The sequence below is a fragment of the Myxocyprinus asiaticus genome, chromosome 41, assembly GCF_019703515.2.
Source record: "Myxocyprinus asiaticus isolate MX2 ecotype Aquarium Trade chromosome 41, UBuf_Myxa_2, whole genome shotgun sequence".
Lineage (NCBI taxonomy): Eukaryota > Metazoa > Chordata > Actinopteri > Cypriniformes > Catostomidae > Myxocyprinus > Myxocyprinus asiaticus.
In genome coordinates this window covers 37,477,556-37,493,934 of record NC_059384.1, presented here as the reverse complement: position 1 = coordinate 37,493,934, position 16,379 = coordinate 37,477,556, and the positions used below count along the sequence as shown (strand labels likewise).

The following is a 16,379-nucleotide window of genomic DNA, read 5'->3' as shown; positions in this document are numbered from 1 at the left end:
TTTATCTTTTTAGACACTTAACAGTATCTGTTCAAATGAAGAGAAATGTAAAAGAATAGTTCAGCCCAAAATGAAAATTGTCATTTTTTTAAACACCATTATGTTGCTTTAAACCTGTGTAATGTTCTTTTTTTCTGTGGAAAAGAGAGGATTTATTTATTAATTTATTTATTTTTTTAAGAATCTTCATGCTGGGGGGCCTGGGTAGCTCATCGAGTAAAGACGCTGACTAGCACCCCTGGAGTCTCAAGTTCCAGGGTGTGCTGAGTGACTCCAGCCAGGTCTCCTAAGCAACCAAATTGGACCGGTTACTAGGGAGGGTAGAGTCACATGGGGTAACCTCGTCATGGTCACTATAATGTGGTTCTCACTCTCGGTGGGGCGCGCGGCGAGTTGTGCGTGGATGCCGCAGAGAATAGCGTTAAGCATCCACACCAGCTATGTCTCCGTGGTAACGCGCTCAACAAGCCATGTGATAAGATGTGCGTATTGATGGTCTCAGACGTGGAGGCAACTGTGATTTGTCCTCTGCCACCTGGATTGAGGCGAGTCACTATACCACCACGAGGACTTGGGAATTGGGCTTTTGAAATTGGGGAGAAAAAAAAGAAAAGAATCTTCATGCTGCCTGTCAAGCTCCAAATGGGACACCAACACCATAAAAGTATCATAAGAGTAGTCGATGCTCATGTGCTATTATCCAAGTCTTCTTAAGATAATGCAGACATTACAGCATCTTTTTCTGTTACAGCATCATTTTCTGTAAAGCTGCATTGAAACGATGTGTTTTGTGAAAAGCACTATAAGAATAAAAATTACTTGAAGTCATACGATAGATTTGTGACGAACAGCCCAAAATTTAAGTCATTATTTTTGGATAATAAGGGACGATTTTCAACAACTTACTCACCGTCACAAAAAGCTATCATCTGTCTTCAGAAGACTTGGAATATAGTGCATTAAAAAAATAGACTTTTAAGGTGCTTTAATGGTGTTATTTATTTATTTTTTTGTCCTTTTGAGCGTGGTCACTATTCTGGTTCACTCTAAGAAAAAATTGTACTGTTTAAGGTTCAATGGCCATCACTGGGTAGGGCACCCTTGTTTTGGCTACATATTTGTACCCTTAAGGAGACAAAAGGTAAGTTTGTTTTGCTCCCAGAGAAACAACACATACATATTTTCAGTTTGGGGACTATTGTATTCTCTTTAAGCCTAGCGTTTAGTATATGACAAGTAATTTTTTGTAAATTCAAGTCATGTAAACATATTGTTTTCTTTTTTTTTTAACTGTATGTTCAAATTTGTGCTGTTTTAATCTAAGATGGAGGTTTTGCGAAATTTGGGCTTTAGGGTAATAACTTCTGATGCATCTTCCGGAAATAGTGGAATTTGAGAATGCTTATTCATGTTCTGACTTTTTTGTACCTCTCTTGTTGCGTTCAGTCAATAAACATGAAAGGTTTTGGAAGTGTGAGGGCAAAGCATCAAGGTGTTTTGAATTAGTTGCTAAAATTTGACCTACCATACAAATGACCTCTTAGACAGATACAAAAGAGAGGGAGGGAGCAATGACCTGCAAAACGAGAGAGGACACTTTTGTCGTTTTAGCACAGAGAAAGTGTCTGCATTTCATTTTCAGCCATTTCTGCTGATCATGGAGAAATTCGAACCATTTCAGAGGATTCGTTCCAATGTATTGGTTTGTTTTGCCGTTTGGTTTTTGGGTTGAAGAATGGCGGTGAAAAACAAAACAAGCTCTCCTAATTTACAATGTTTGATTGGTTCACATCCCATTTGATATCTGTAAACTACATGCATAATTCATGTAAGTGTTGAAAATCTAGTGCTGTGATGCATCATACTATTCTCTGAATGGGTGAGTTGCTTCAAAAATGTTAATTGATCTGTCTGTATGGATAGCAGATCATTTTTCTTGAAGCAAGCATACTTTGTAATCTGATTGAGTGTGTTGCTATGTCGGGACTCGGGGCAAATAGATCAGTGGGGAATGGAAGGTCATTTTGGCCCAGAGCAGACACAAAGCCTGCATTCTCCCTAATGAAAAAAAAGTCATTTTGTTTTTCTGCTTTTCTCATGTGTTTCAGGACCACTTTAAAACCATCGACAAGCTGTTGAACTCTATAGTGGATAGTCTGTTTGGAGAAAGAGGTTTGCACTTTTACTATATTGTCAATTGTTCCATTACGAATAGTTTTGTAGCCTGTATTTATCATAATATTTGTTTTAATTTAGTGAAATAAAACCACAAAATGCTCTCAACATCTTGAGACACTTACTGTGAATTACAGGTCGACCAATAGTGGGTTTTGCCGATACTGATAACTAAGGTGGGAAAACAGGCCGATAGCTGATTAATCGTCCAATAGTTTTTAAAATTGTATAATATGAATGAAAACTTTCCTCTTAATTTAAAATAGTGCTGAACTTTAATAAGTATCACTTTCACTGACAATACTTCATACATTTCTCCCACACTGGTACCTTCTTCAAAGCCTTTACCATCTGAAATGAATGAAAATTTTTACTGTGAATTCGGCAACAATAGGTTTGAACTACTGCCCCCATTGGCTGAAGCGAGAAGTGTTGTTGGGTATATGGGCACGTGAGCTTCTGGATGAAATGTCCACAGGGGCGCCCAACAGTGAGTTGTACAGCGAGTTGTTTTTAGCTGTAAACGATGTAATACAGTGAAGGGATACAAAGAGGAATACAAATTTTATTAACTCTACCCCCAATCTCTAAAACCTAACTGTCAGTGGAGTTATAATTTATTCTAAAGCTGGTGCCACACTAACAGGCTAAATAAATGACTTGTTTTGGCCGAGGGTGTCTCGCTCTCTTCAGTCGGAGGTATGACACACTTGCCAATACAAAATGGTGGAAGGATGACACACCTACCAACTCAACGCAACTCTTTCTCTTTGATTCCCTGTTACGTGGAGCTAGCAGAAATGACAACAGGAGTACCGCATGAGGGGGGACAGCTGGACCTTTTGTCCCAGGCCCGGGCTTGAGGGGGGCCCACAGAAAAGCTATTCCATATTGTAGAGTGCATCTAAACGCGTTCAGTGGGAGATGTAGGGCTTGACATGAACACCCACTCGACAAATGCATGTTGAAATTGGCAGTGGTGGGAAACTCCGTTGCTCTTATTAGCCACTTTGGTGGGTAGCCGTAGCCTAAACAGATTTAATTGTATTCATCTTGTGTTCAGCAAATATGCTTCTCACACCTGACATGCGCATCTGTGCAGGTCAAATGAAGCGTGGTTTCACACAAACCCCCCACAGCGCACATCAGCATGCTCCAGAGATAGAGCCAGATTTCTGGGACAGTGCAGAGTGAAACTTTTATGATTCAGTTGGTATTTATGCAATATCGCGGCTTATGTGACCTATTTGAATTCCAAAAAAAAATGTTCTAGTATAAAGCTCTATATAGAGGAATTTGAACCACTCAAATTGCTAGACAGCCCTGACATCAAATCAAATCATTTGTATTGTTACACAACCATATACACAAGTGCAATAGTGTGTGAAATTCTTGGGTGCAGTCCTGAGCAACATAGCAGTCATGACAGTGATGAGACATATACCAATTTACAGTAAACATCAGATTTACACAACGCAATTTAAAATCTAACATACACATAATTACACACAGTGTACAATATACAATTAATAACATACAATGTACAGTATACAATACACACAATACAGAATACACATTATACAATAAAAAATAGTATATATAGTATATATAAAATGTACAGTAGGTTTTATTGTACTGTATTGACATTCAGGCTGTCGGTTGATAGTCAGTTGCCAGTGTGTTGTTAAGAGAGAATATAATTTATGACAGTTCAGTGTGAGATAATAAGATTAATTAAGTGCAGTGCTGATGTATATTGATCATGAGAGATCAAGAGTTCAAAAGTCTGATTGCTTGGGGGAAGAAGCTGTCATGTAGTCGGCTGGTGCGGGTCCTGATGCTGCGATACCGCCTGCCTGATGGTAGCAGTGAGCGCAGCCCATGGTTTGGGTGGCTGGAGTCTCTGATGATCCTCCGAGCTTTTTCACACACCGCCTTGTATATATGTCCTGGAGGGAGGGAAGCTCACCTCCGATAATGTGTCTGGCAGTTCGCACCACCCTTTGCAGGGCTTTGCGGTTGTGGGTGGTGCTGTTGCCGTACCAGGTGGAGATGCAGCCAGTCAGGATGCTCTCTACAGTGCTGGTGTAGAAACGTGTGAGGATGTGGCGGTTTATTCCAAACTTCCTCATCTGTCTCGGAAAGAAGAGGCGCTGATGAGCCTTCTTCACAATGGCCTCAGTGTGGACAGACCATGTGAGTTCCTCTGTGATGTGGACACCGAGGAACTTGAAGCTGCTGACTCTCTCCACTGGTGCTCCATTAATGATGATGATGGGGCTGTGTTCTCTTTCTCTTCTCCTGAAGTCCAGCACAAGCTCCTTTGTCTCGCTGACGTTGAGGGAGAGGTTGTGCTCCTGACACCAGCGTGTCGGAGTGTGCACCACCTCTCTGTAGGCTGTTTCATCATTGTCAGTGATCAGACCTACCACCGTCGTATCATCAGCAAACTTAATGATGGCATTGGAGCTATGTGTTGCCACACAGTCATGGGCATACAGGAGTGGGCTGAGAACAGTGGGCTGTTGAGCGTCAGTGATGAGATGTTACTGCCCATTCTAACCACCTGGCATCTGCTTGACAGGAAGTCCAGGATCCAGCTGCACAGCGAGCTGTTTAAGCCCAGAGCCTGGAGTTTCTCATCAAGCTTGGAGGGCATTATGGTGTTGAATGCTGAGCTGTAGTCTACAAACAGCATTCTCACATAAGTGTTCCTTTTTTCCAAGTGGGAGAGAGCAGTGTGTAGTGTAGATGCAATGGCATCATCAGTGGAGCGGTTGTTGCGGTAAGCAAACTGCAATGGGTCCAGTGAGGGAGGCAGCACAGAGCAGATGTAATCTCTGATTAGTCTCTCAAAGCATTTGCTGATGATGGGGGTCAGAGCAACAGGACGCCAGTCATTTAAGTAGGTGATTTTGGATTGCTTTGGTACAGGCACAATGGTGGACGTTTTGAAGCATGTGGGGACCACAGACAAGGAGAGGGAAAGGTTGAAAATGTCCATAAAAACACCAGCCAGTTGGTTCGCGCACGCTCTGATGACGCTGCCCGGAATGCCGTATGGACCCGCGGCTTTACAGATATTCACCCGTCGGAAGGATTGGCGGTGTTATTTCCCTCGAAACGAGCATAAAAAGTATTTAGCTCATCCGGGAGAGAGGCAGCGGTGTTCACGGCGGAGTTATGTGTGTGTCTGTACGTATGTGTATAATTAGTTTTTATTTTTTATTTTTTATTATTATCTATGTCTTGCTGCTGTTTTTGTATTGTTGTACACTGGAAGCTCCTGTCACCAAGACAAATTCCTTGTATGTGTAAGCATACTTGGCAATGAAGCTGATTCTGATTTAAAGTCCATGATATTAATTCCCTGCCACATGCTTCTAGAGTTGGTGGTGTTAAACTGTACTTCAGTCTAGTTCCTGTACTTGCTGCTCTGATAGTTTTGCGGAGGGCAAAACTGGCTTGTTTATGCTCCTCCGCATTGCCGGAATTAAAAGCGGAGGTCCGCGCATCAAGTGCTGCGCGAACATCGCTATTAATCCAAGGTTTCTGGTTGGGGTAGATCCGTATTGTTTTGGTCAGAACAACATCCACTAAGCACTTTCTGATGAAACACGTTACGCTATCAGTGTAAAGCTCGATGTCATCATCAGAGGCGGACTGGAACATCTCCCAGTCCGCGTGATCAAAACAGTCTTGTAGTGTAGAGTCTGATTGGTCCGACCATCACTGGATCATTCTGAGGGTGGGTGCTTCCTGTTTCAGTTTCTGCCTGTAAGCGGGCAGAAGCAGAACGGAAGCGTGGTCCGATTTGCCAAATGGTGGACAGGGGAGGGATTTGTAGCCATCCCGGAAGGGAGAGTAGCAATGGTCCAAAACCCAGTCCCCTCGTGTGTTGAAGCTGCTATGTTGGTGGTATTTTGGTGTGATTGATTTGAGATTGGCTTTGTTAAAGTCCCCGGTCACAATGAACGTGGCCTCAGGGTGCGTGGTTTCCTGCTTGCTTACACTCCCATACAGTTCCTTGAGTGCCCGGTCTGTGTCGGCTTGTGGGGGGATTTGTTGATCATAAAAGATACACCACCACCTCTACTTTTACCTGAGAGGTCTTTCGCTCTGTCCACTCGGTGCATGGAGAAACCCGTGGTCTCGATGGCTGCGTCTGGAATTTCCGTGGACATCCATATTTCTGTTAGGCAGATAATGCAGCAGTCCCTTGTCTCTCGTTGGAAAGAGATCAGCGCTCTGAGCTTGTTGTCCAGAGACTGAACATTTGCCAGTAGAATACTGGGTAGCGGGGGTCGATTTGCACAACGTCTTACTTTGATGAGAACGCTGTCTCTCTTTCCCCTTTTTCCTTCTGCGTTTCTGCGGCCGGGCTGCCCAGACAAAGGGCTCCGCTGGCGTGTTTGTAAACAGCGGGTCGGCATTGAGGAATTTGAAGTCCTGACGAGGAAAAGAGACAACTTTGTGTAATGCATCAACATCGATAAATAGGTTTTTAAAATACACATCAACATCCAAACTAAAACGTTTTAAATGCAGAAACACCAACTCAACATATTAAATTGATTAGGGCGAGTCTGTAAGACTTCGTTTTTGTTATTAATAATTATTCTGTCATTCACTAACCTTTTATTTTGATCCAAACCTGTAGGACTTTTTTTCTTCCATGAATGGAAAAAAGATTATTGTATTATTCCATTTGTGGAAAAAGATGCAATGAAATTTAATGGTGTCTGAGTTTAATCTACCCAATATCACCTTTTGTACTCCATGTAATTATTAACTGTGAAGTTTTAGTTAAAGGATTCTAAATGTGTTTAAGCCATTTATTTTTCATATCAAATACTAGCCTATAGTTTATTTTTTAGTAAGACTATCTACATTAGCCTAACCATAGTATTGTGGAGCTGTTCATGGTCTGACCTGTGGTTATGGCCTTTATCATTACAAATGCCACTGTTAAGAAAAATGGAAGAACAATGGTAAATTTTCATGAAGGCAAGTACAATTTAGAAAAGTTAAAAGGGTTGAAATCTGGATTTCCATGGACAAATGGACAAATTATTTTAAAGTTTTAAAGTTTTCCCCTTGTTCTATCCTACTCCTGTTCTTACTGGCCATGTTTGTCTTCAGATATTCTAAAGGTGACTTAAATCATTAGGTCTGTCCTGCTGAACTTTTTATTATTCTTTTTCAAATAAAATGTCCAAACAAATTCATGCAGTTACAGTCTCCAGTTGTCTTTATCACTTTTTGTGGGACTGGGGATTTTGGCTAGTGAAAATGCTGAGTGGCTAGTGACTTTTACAACTAGCCACAGTGGCCACTGAGCCAAAAAGTAAATGTCAAGCCCTGGAGAGACGTGGATATAAACATGGAGACAGCGTGCAACCATGAAAGCCATCCGGATAGCGCATGTTGATGGGATAACTGACCACCCCCACCCACAAACAAGAATTCCTAAGTGCAGCCCTGCATGAGCTTGTTAACATTCATAAGAGTGTCCACTCTCTGAAGCGTTCTTTGTTTACATTTATTGAGTTACTTTATAGTTTTAATGTAAAAGTACATTGTAATTAATCTCGATGAACTATATTATCATTCAAAAGGTCTAAGCCTCAGGCATCGATGTTAGACCACTGTTTTACAGTAGAAATGTTACTGCCAGAGCAGGGTTTAAAGTCTTAAAATGTCTTAAATTCAGTTTTCCAAAATTTAAGGTCATAAAAAATCTTAAATATTTTAAATGATACAACAAAAGTCTTAATTATCATTTAAAGAGGTCTTGAATTTGCGGGCGGAAAGACAGGCATCGTGATATGACCTAATGTGATTATCAAACTTCAAAAGAATATGATTTTATTAAATAAATGCATGCGCTGCATCCTTCAGAGTGAAAACGCGGCACTGTTGTATTTCACCCAGCACATGGGGGCTTGTGAGTGTTTCCAGCTGTTGCAGAGCAGTTCGCAATCATTTGGCCATATCAGAAATTTGTGACAGGTGATCACTAATGATCAACTGTTGATGATGATGATATAGTGTTGATGAAATATAACAATGTTTACTTTTAATTGCTTATACTGTAATACGCTGTAGATCATTGTAAGAGTGCACATTTTATTTCCCTTATCTGTTTGAATGAGCAGCTGAAAGCAGTGAAGCGCAAACATGTCAAAATAAGAGTCCCGGTGTATTTCAGCCTTTAAAGTTAAAAGTTCCACACTGAATCAAATTTTTTTTTTTTTTTTTGGTTCTTTTTTTTTTTTTTTTTTTTTTGGTTGCACCATAAACTGCATCTGGAATTTAATTCAATTTGGACTCTTGTAGGCTCTGTCTGGACCTCCCCATCACAGGAAGGAAAGACTAAGAACATTTAATATAGGCTACTAATTTTAAAAACTTTCAACATATTATTGTATCAGCAAAATCCAATATTTGTCGACGACTAATTTGTATTTATTTATATAACTGTACATATTTTAATGTGATATACATTATATGTGGAAAACATGTCTTGAGTATTTAAAACTTGCATATATCCTACCCTGTTTCACTGATAAACAATGGCAAAGCCATTTTGAATGTGTGCACCTGCCTATTTAAGTAAGAGTCTGTGATGCATGATTTATTTTGACATTGTGTGGGTTTGTTTTGGTATAGGGATACAGTATTAATTTTATTTGTTTAGGTCTTGAAAAAGGTCTTAAAAAGTCTTAAATTTGATTTTAAAAACTCTGATATTTTGACATATTTACATAAATTAAGAAATTACTCAAAGCGATTAGTTATGAAAATGAAACTGTTATAAAGACGCACATATCTACTGAATGATGTAAACTGTTGATTTGTTCCTAGCAGGAATAAGTGAATAATATCCAATAGAACACTTAGTCCGAAAGTGTGCACATTTACCTAAATATTGATGGATACTCATTTACTTTAGGAGGAATAATTTTTTATGTCCATTTTCCACTAAATTATGTGATGTGATGCGCTGACTTGCTGTAAAACTCTCATATAGTGATTTCCAATCCTCCAGGAAGCTAGAAGGCCCACAAGTTAATTTCTCATTCCAAATATGGTCAAGAGAAGAAAAAAGTTATGACATCTTGTCTACTTCAGTGCCACAATGACAGGGACTTCCCCATACCATACTATAGTAGTATAAAGCATAAAACTAATGAGTTAACTTTTGAGACTTGTAAATAAATAGACGTATACAAAAATATATGGTTTATCCATTATTTCCATGCAGTGTTTGGTATATGAATATGTGTATTGACCATTCTGGAGCTGTCAGTGCAGAGGAGCAGCACATCTGCCATCAGGTGCATGCTGGAAATTCTATAAATAATCTGCTTTCTGCCTTATTATTTGAATGGAATCCACATGAGATCAGTAATGGTGTCTGGACAACTTGGCCCTCAATACCTCAAAAACTAGAGAGATAATCGTAGACTTCAGGAAGACTAAGAAAACAGAACACTCTGACCTATACATACACAGAGAGGAGGTGGTAAGGGCAGAGAATTTTAGGTTCCTGGGAGTTTACATGCGATCTCACTTGGTCAATGCACACATCCCATCTGGTTAAGAAGGCACAACAGAGACTGTTGTTCTTACAGAAACTGAAAAAGGCCCACCTACCTCCACAACTACTGATCAATTTCTACTGCTGTACCATGGAAAGTATGCTCTGTTATTGTGCTGCAGTGTGGTATGCCAGCTGCATTGCTGCTGACAAGTGAGATCTTCAGTGTGTCGTGAATGCAGCCCAGAGGGTGATCGGTTCTGAGCTCCCTGACCTGGGTGAGGTCTATGCCAGCAGGTTGCAAAATAAAGCTAGAAACATTGCCAGGGATCCAACCCACCCTGGATACTCCCTGTTTGAGCTACTATAATCTGGAAGATGTTTTAGGACACTAAACACATGAACAAACATATTGAGGAACAGCTTCTTTCCATGAGCTGTAGCCTCCCTTAACTCAATAACACAAAGTAACTGAGACTCATTTGTCAGGCTCCCCTATCATCCTCTTTTACTTTCTCCTACGCACACACAGTACAATACAGACACACACACGCTGCTACCCCCCACCCTTTTCCCCACAATGCTGCTACTACTACCCACCTGTGTATTGTGATTATATATGCATGTGTGGAAATATGTATATGTATATGTACAGTGGTGGCCATAAATATTGGCACCCTTGGTAAATATGAACAAAGAAGTCTGTGAAAAAAATCTGCATTGTTTATCCTTTTGATCTTTCATTCAAAAAATTCACAAAAATCTATCCTTTAATTGAAGTAAAACAATTGAAACGGAAATATCTCATTAAATAAATATTTTTCTCCAAAACATGTTGGCCACAATTATTGGCACCCCTAGAAATTGTAATGAGTAAAATATATCTGAAGTATATTCCCATTCATATTTTAAATTTTTTAGTGCACCTGGGTAACTAGGAACATGAAATTGTTTAGCCATGACTTCCTGTTTCACAGGGGTATTAATATGAGTTAACACACAGGCCAAATTCCCTTAATCCTCAATCACAGTGTGTTAGAATAAAGAATATAGTTCTGATGTGTGTCAAAAGGTTGTTGAGCTTCACAAAATGGGAAGAGGCTATAAGAAATTAGCTAAAGCATTGAAAATGCCCATTTCCACAATCAGGGCAATAATTAACAAGTTCCAATCAACTGGAGATCTTAAGAGTTGGACTAGAAAAGGACATGTGTCTATATTGTCTCCATGCACAGTGAGGAGGATGGTTCAAGTGGCCAAAGAATCTCCAAGGATCACAGCTGGAGAATTGCAGAAATTAGTTGGGTCTTGGGGTCAGAAAATCTCATACAAAGTTGTTAGGGAGGGTTTCAAGAAAAAAAGCCTCTTTTATCATCCAACAACAAACTCAAGTGTCTTCAGTTTGCCAGACACTACTGGAACTTCAAATGCGACTGGGTGCTTTGGTCAGATGAAACAAAAAAAGAGCTTTTTGGCAACAAACACCAGAGATGGGTTTGGCGCACACAGAGATGAAGTACCCAATGCCCACAGTTAAATGTGGTGCTGGATCTTTAATGTTGTGGGGCTGTTTTTCTGCCAGAGGTCCTGGACATCTTGATTGGATACATGGCATCACGGACTCTATCAAATACCAACAGATAAAAAAATCTAAACCTGGCTGCCTCTGCCAGAAAGCTTACAATGGGCCCTGGTTGGATCTTCCAGCAGGACAATGATCCAAAACAAACATCAAAATCAGATGATAGAGATTCTGCATGGAGGAATGGTCTCAGATCCCTTTCCAGGTGTTCTCCAACCTCAAATGGCATTATAAGAGAAGAATAAGAGCTGTTATCTTGGCAAAGGGAGGTTGCAAAAATTATTGAATAAAAGGGTACCAATAATTATGGCCAATGTGTTTTGGAGAAAAATATGTATTTAATAGTGAGATATTTCCTCTTTTAATTGTTTTACTTCAATTAAAGCTTAGATTTTTTTTTTAATGAAAGATCAAAAGGATAAACAACGCAGATTATTTTTTCACAGCCTTCTTTGCTCATATTTACCAAGGGTGCCAATATTTTTGGCCACAACTGTATGTTTGTATATATGTGTATGTATATGTGTGTGTGTTTGTGTGGTATGTATGTACACCGATCAGTCACAACATTAAAACCACCTGCCTAATATTGTGTAGGTCCCCATCGTGCCACCAAAATAGCGACAACCCGCATCTCAGAATAGCGTTCTGAGATGATATTCTTCTCACCACAATTGTACAGAGTGGTTATCTGAGTTACTGTAGACTTTGTCAGTTTGAACCAATCTTGCCATTCTCTGTTAACCTCTCTCATCAACAAGGCATTTCCATCCGCAGAACTGCCCCTCACTGGATGTTTTTTGTTTTTGGCACCATTCTGAGTAAATTCTAGAGACTGTTGTGCAGTTACAGAAATACTCAAACCAGCCCGTCTGGCACCAACAATCATGCCACGGTCCAAATTACTGAGATCACATTTTTCCCCATTGTGATGGTTGATGTGAACATTAACTGAAGATCCTGACCCGTATCTGCATGATTTTATGCACTGCATTGCTGCCACACGAATGGCTGATTAGATAATCGCATGGACACACAACAGTCTATAGAAACTACTCAGAATGGTGCCAAAAACAAAACAAAAAAAAAGTTCTGCGGACTGAAACACCTTGTTGATGAGAGAGGTTAACAGAGAATGGCAAGACTGGTTCGAACTGACAAAATCTACAGTAACCCAGATAACCACTCTGTACAACTGTGTTGAGAAGAACATAATCTCAGAATTCTATTCCCACATTAAACTCAGCAGGGAGTCCTGATGGTCAAGTGATTAACGAGCTCCCACTGGCATATGCTAATGCACGCTTTGTCAAAAATCGGCTAGTGTGCTGCTGGCTTTAGAGGGAAAATGGAACCTTAGAATCGTGATCATTACTGATTCTGAGAACAAGATTATTTCCTGGGTTCAACATAGCACGAGAACCCAGGTCTCCAACCATACTGACTCAATGCGCTATCAGTTGCGTTATAGATGAAGATTAACATGCTTGAACTGATGCAAATGTGTCTGATGGGAGATGGTGCTTGTCAGTAACTGCTTAATGGGGCTGATGTCAGGGTACTGGAACATTTGGTAGCAACATGCCAACTTCCCGTGCAATCCAGTTGTTTTAGTACATGACGGTTAGCGTTGAGGCAGATATACGATTGTTCTCCTGATAAAATAACTTTTATCAAAGATATGCATTTCAAATGTACAGTATTTTTCTACTAGGAAAATGGACCAAAAATATTGGTGACTCATCATCAAGATTTTATTTTTTTTTTTATTTTTATTTTTTTTAAAGAAAATAGGACAAGCTGTTTGATATGTCCTAACTAAATAGGAAATATGTCAACACAGGAAAAAAAACACCCACGGGAAGCCATTTCAAGGGGTCTTCATCCTGCTGTACTTTGAATATTTATACCTTTAAAATTCATTTGTCAAGCGAAGACAAAAAGTTGATTAAAAGTGATGATAAACTGTGACCAGTTACAAGACCTGAGATATACACGTTCTCTTATGCATTCATATCAATTAACCTAAAAACTTAATTAAAATTTCATTGACATATTGTGCATCAAATACTCATGTGCAACTAGAACTTCACCATGTATGTGACACAGGGCTATGCTGAGAGAATTTATCTCTCAGATTTGTTGGGGCTCAAAGTCAATCTGAACCAGGTCAGAGTATCTAATCTACTTTAGCCATATAAGTAATATTAATCCTCTCAGAGGCCCATCAGCTCTTCTGTGAGGAACCTGCAAATAGCTTGTTTCTGTTGTGTTTCATAACACATCTCAAGACTTGAGAAGACTGTAAGCTACTGTAAATATAAAGCTGCTGTTCATGCATAGTTAGGATAGCAAAATAAATAGGCTAATCAACTTTAAAAAGGGAGGTGAAAATGCTTCCCATATCTTATTGTAAGCACTTGACCATACACTTGTAAAATAAATAATAATAATAATAAATTATTGCTGCACTCTAATCTCTGTCTTGGCTAGTACTTTTCTGATGTAAATGAAACTTTGAAATGCAGCCCTTTTCATGTTTCTCTCTCCTTAAGATGAATCACTTATGTTGTCTCCCTAGTTTTGTAAGTCACTTTGGATAAAAGCATCTGCTAAATTAATAAATGTAAATGTAATATAAATGTTGTTGATGTCAAAAGCTGTGCATCAAACTCAACAATGTTTTGGGTGCAAATTCATCTGTCACTACATCACATGCCCCGTCCTCAAAAAGCCTGAACAAAACCATGCGAAGTAAAAGACAATAAGACCTAGAATACAATAAGTAAGAGTTGACAGGTACAGTTGTGCTCAAAAGTTTGCATACCCTGGCAGAAATTGTGAAATTTTGGCATTGATTTTGAAAATATGTCTTTTATTTAAGGATAGTGATCATATGAAGCCATTTATTATCACATAGTTGTTTGGCTCCTTTTTAAATCATAATGATAACAGAAATAACCCAAATGGCCCTGATCAAAAGTTTACATAAACTTGAATGTTTGACCTTGTTACAGACACACAAGGTGACACACACAGGTTTAAATAGCAATTAAAGGTTAATTTCCCACACCTGTGGCTTTTTAAATGGCAATTAGTGTCTGTGTATAAATAGTCAATGAGTTTGTTAGCTCTCACGTGGATGCACTGAGCAGGCTAGATACTGAGCCATGGGGAGCAGAAAAGAACTGTCAAAAGACCTGCGTAACAAGGTAATGGAACTTTATAAAGATGGAAAAGGATATAAAAAGATATCCAAAGCCTTGAAAATGCCAGTCAGTACTGTTCAATCACTTATTAAGAAGTGGAAAATTTGGGGATCTCTTGATACCAAGCTAAGGTCAGGTAGACCAAGAAAGATTTCAGCCACAACTGCCAGAAGAATTGTTCAGGATACAAAGAAAAACCTACAGGTGACCTCAGGAGAAATACAGGCTGCTCTGGAAAAAGATGGTGTGATTGTTTCAAGGAGCACAATACGATGATACTTGAACAAAAATGAGCTGCATGGTTGAGTTCCCAGAAAGAAGCCTTTACTGCGCCAATGCCACAAAAAGCCCGGTTACAATATGCCCGACAACACCTTAACACGCCTCACAGCTTCTGGCACACTGTAATTTGGAGTGACGAGACCAAAAATAGAGCTTTATGGTCACAACCATAAGCGCTATGTTTGGAGAAGGGTCAACAAGGCCTATAGTGAAAAGAATACTATCCCCACTGTGAAGCATGGTGGTGGCTCACTGATGTTTTGGGGGTGTGTGAGCTCTAAAGTGTGAAAATTGATGGCAAGGTGAATGCAGCATTTTATCAGAAAATACTGGCAGACAATTTGCATTCTTCTTCACGAAAGCTGCGCATGGGACACCTCTTGGACTTTTCAGCAGGACAATGACCCTAAGCACAAGGCCAAGTTGACCCTCCAGTGGTTGCAGCAGAAAAAGGTGAAGGTTCTGGAGTGGCCATCACAGTCTCCTGACCTTAATATCATCGAGCCACTCTGGGGAGATCTCAAACGTGTGGTTCATGCAAGATGACCAAAGACTTTGCATGACCTGGAGGCATTTTGCCAAGACGAATGGGTAGCTATACCACCTGCAAGAATTTGGGGCCTCATAGACAACTATTACGAAAGACTGCACGCTGTTATTGATGCTAAAGGGGGTAATACACAGTATTAAGAACTAAGGGTATGCAGACTTTTGAACAGGGGTCATTTCATTTTTTTTTCTTTGTTGCCATGTTTTGTTTTATGATTGTGCCATTCTGTTACAACCTACAGTTGAATATGAATCCCATAAGAAATAAAAGAAATGTGTTTTGCCTGCTCACTCATGTTTTCTTTAAAAATGGTATATATATTACCAATTCTCCAAGGGTATGCAAACTTTTGAGTACAATTGTAAATCACACTTCTGTTGTTTATGCAATTACAAAATGCCAATCAGTCTCATGAACTGTCAGTTTAGCTGAGAATTACATGTACTCTGCCAGTGCTTGTCCTAGTTTAGACTTCACTTTTGTGATGAACACATTGGAGTTCCTACCCACAATCCTCTCACACTCCTAGCCTGGTTGCCGTTGGAATGCCAGCACCGGCAGATAGCAGAGCTTCAGGAATACAAATATCCTTTCAACCAGCACAGAGCATTAACCCCTTAACGGAGCACAAAACCAGTTACTCTCCTTAACAGGAGCCAATTACATCAGTCATTTGCAATAGTTTTTTTTTTTTAATATATATTTGAGAGTGGCGTTAAATTCCAAAAACAACGTTTATTTTCCCCTTTAATTTCTGCAGTTCAGCAGTTAGGCTGTAACAAACAATCCACATGCAAACAGTGTTAAATTTACTTAAAATGCACCAATGAGTTCCAGTGGCATGCAGTCAGCCACTTCAAACCCTACAGAGAAGGGGTGACATAAATTAAGCTGGAAAATGTATATAAAGTATGAAACATTATTTTCCCCATTTAAAAAATAAAATAAAAAAATTGATATGCACTTAAGAAATAAATGCAGTAAAATACAATAATATACAACTTTAAAAACAACTTAAAATAACTGTAGACTACCTCA

General features: G+C 39.5%; 1 protein-coding gene across 1 annotated transcript in view; it reads left to right on the top strand.

Moving 5' to 3' along the window:
• LOC127432188 (elongation of very long chain fatty acids protein 2-like) overlaps positions 1–16,379 on the top strand; it is a 70,894-nt gene that overhangs the window by 10,869 nt on the left and 43,646 nt on the right. The window contains exon 2 of the mRNA XM_051683061.1: positions 2,109–2,172. Within this exon, the coding sequence (XP_051539021.1) occupies positions 2,109–2,172 (64 nt within the window). The remainder of the gene's footprint in view (positions 1–2,108; positions 2,173–16,379) is intronic.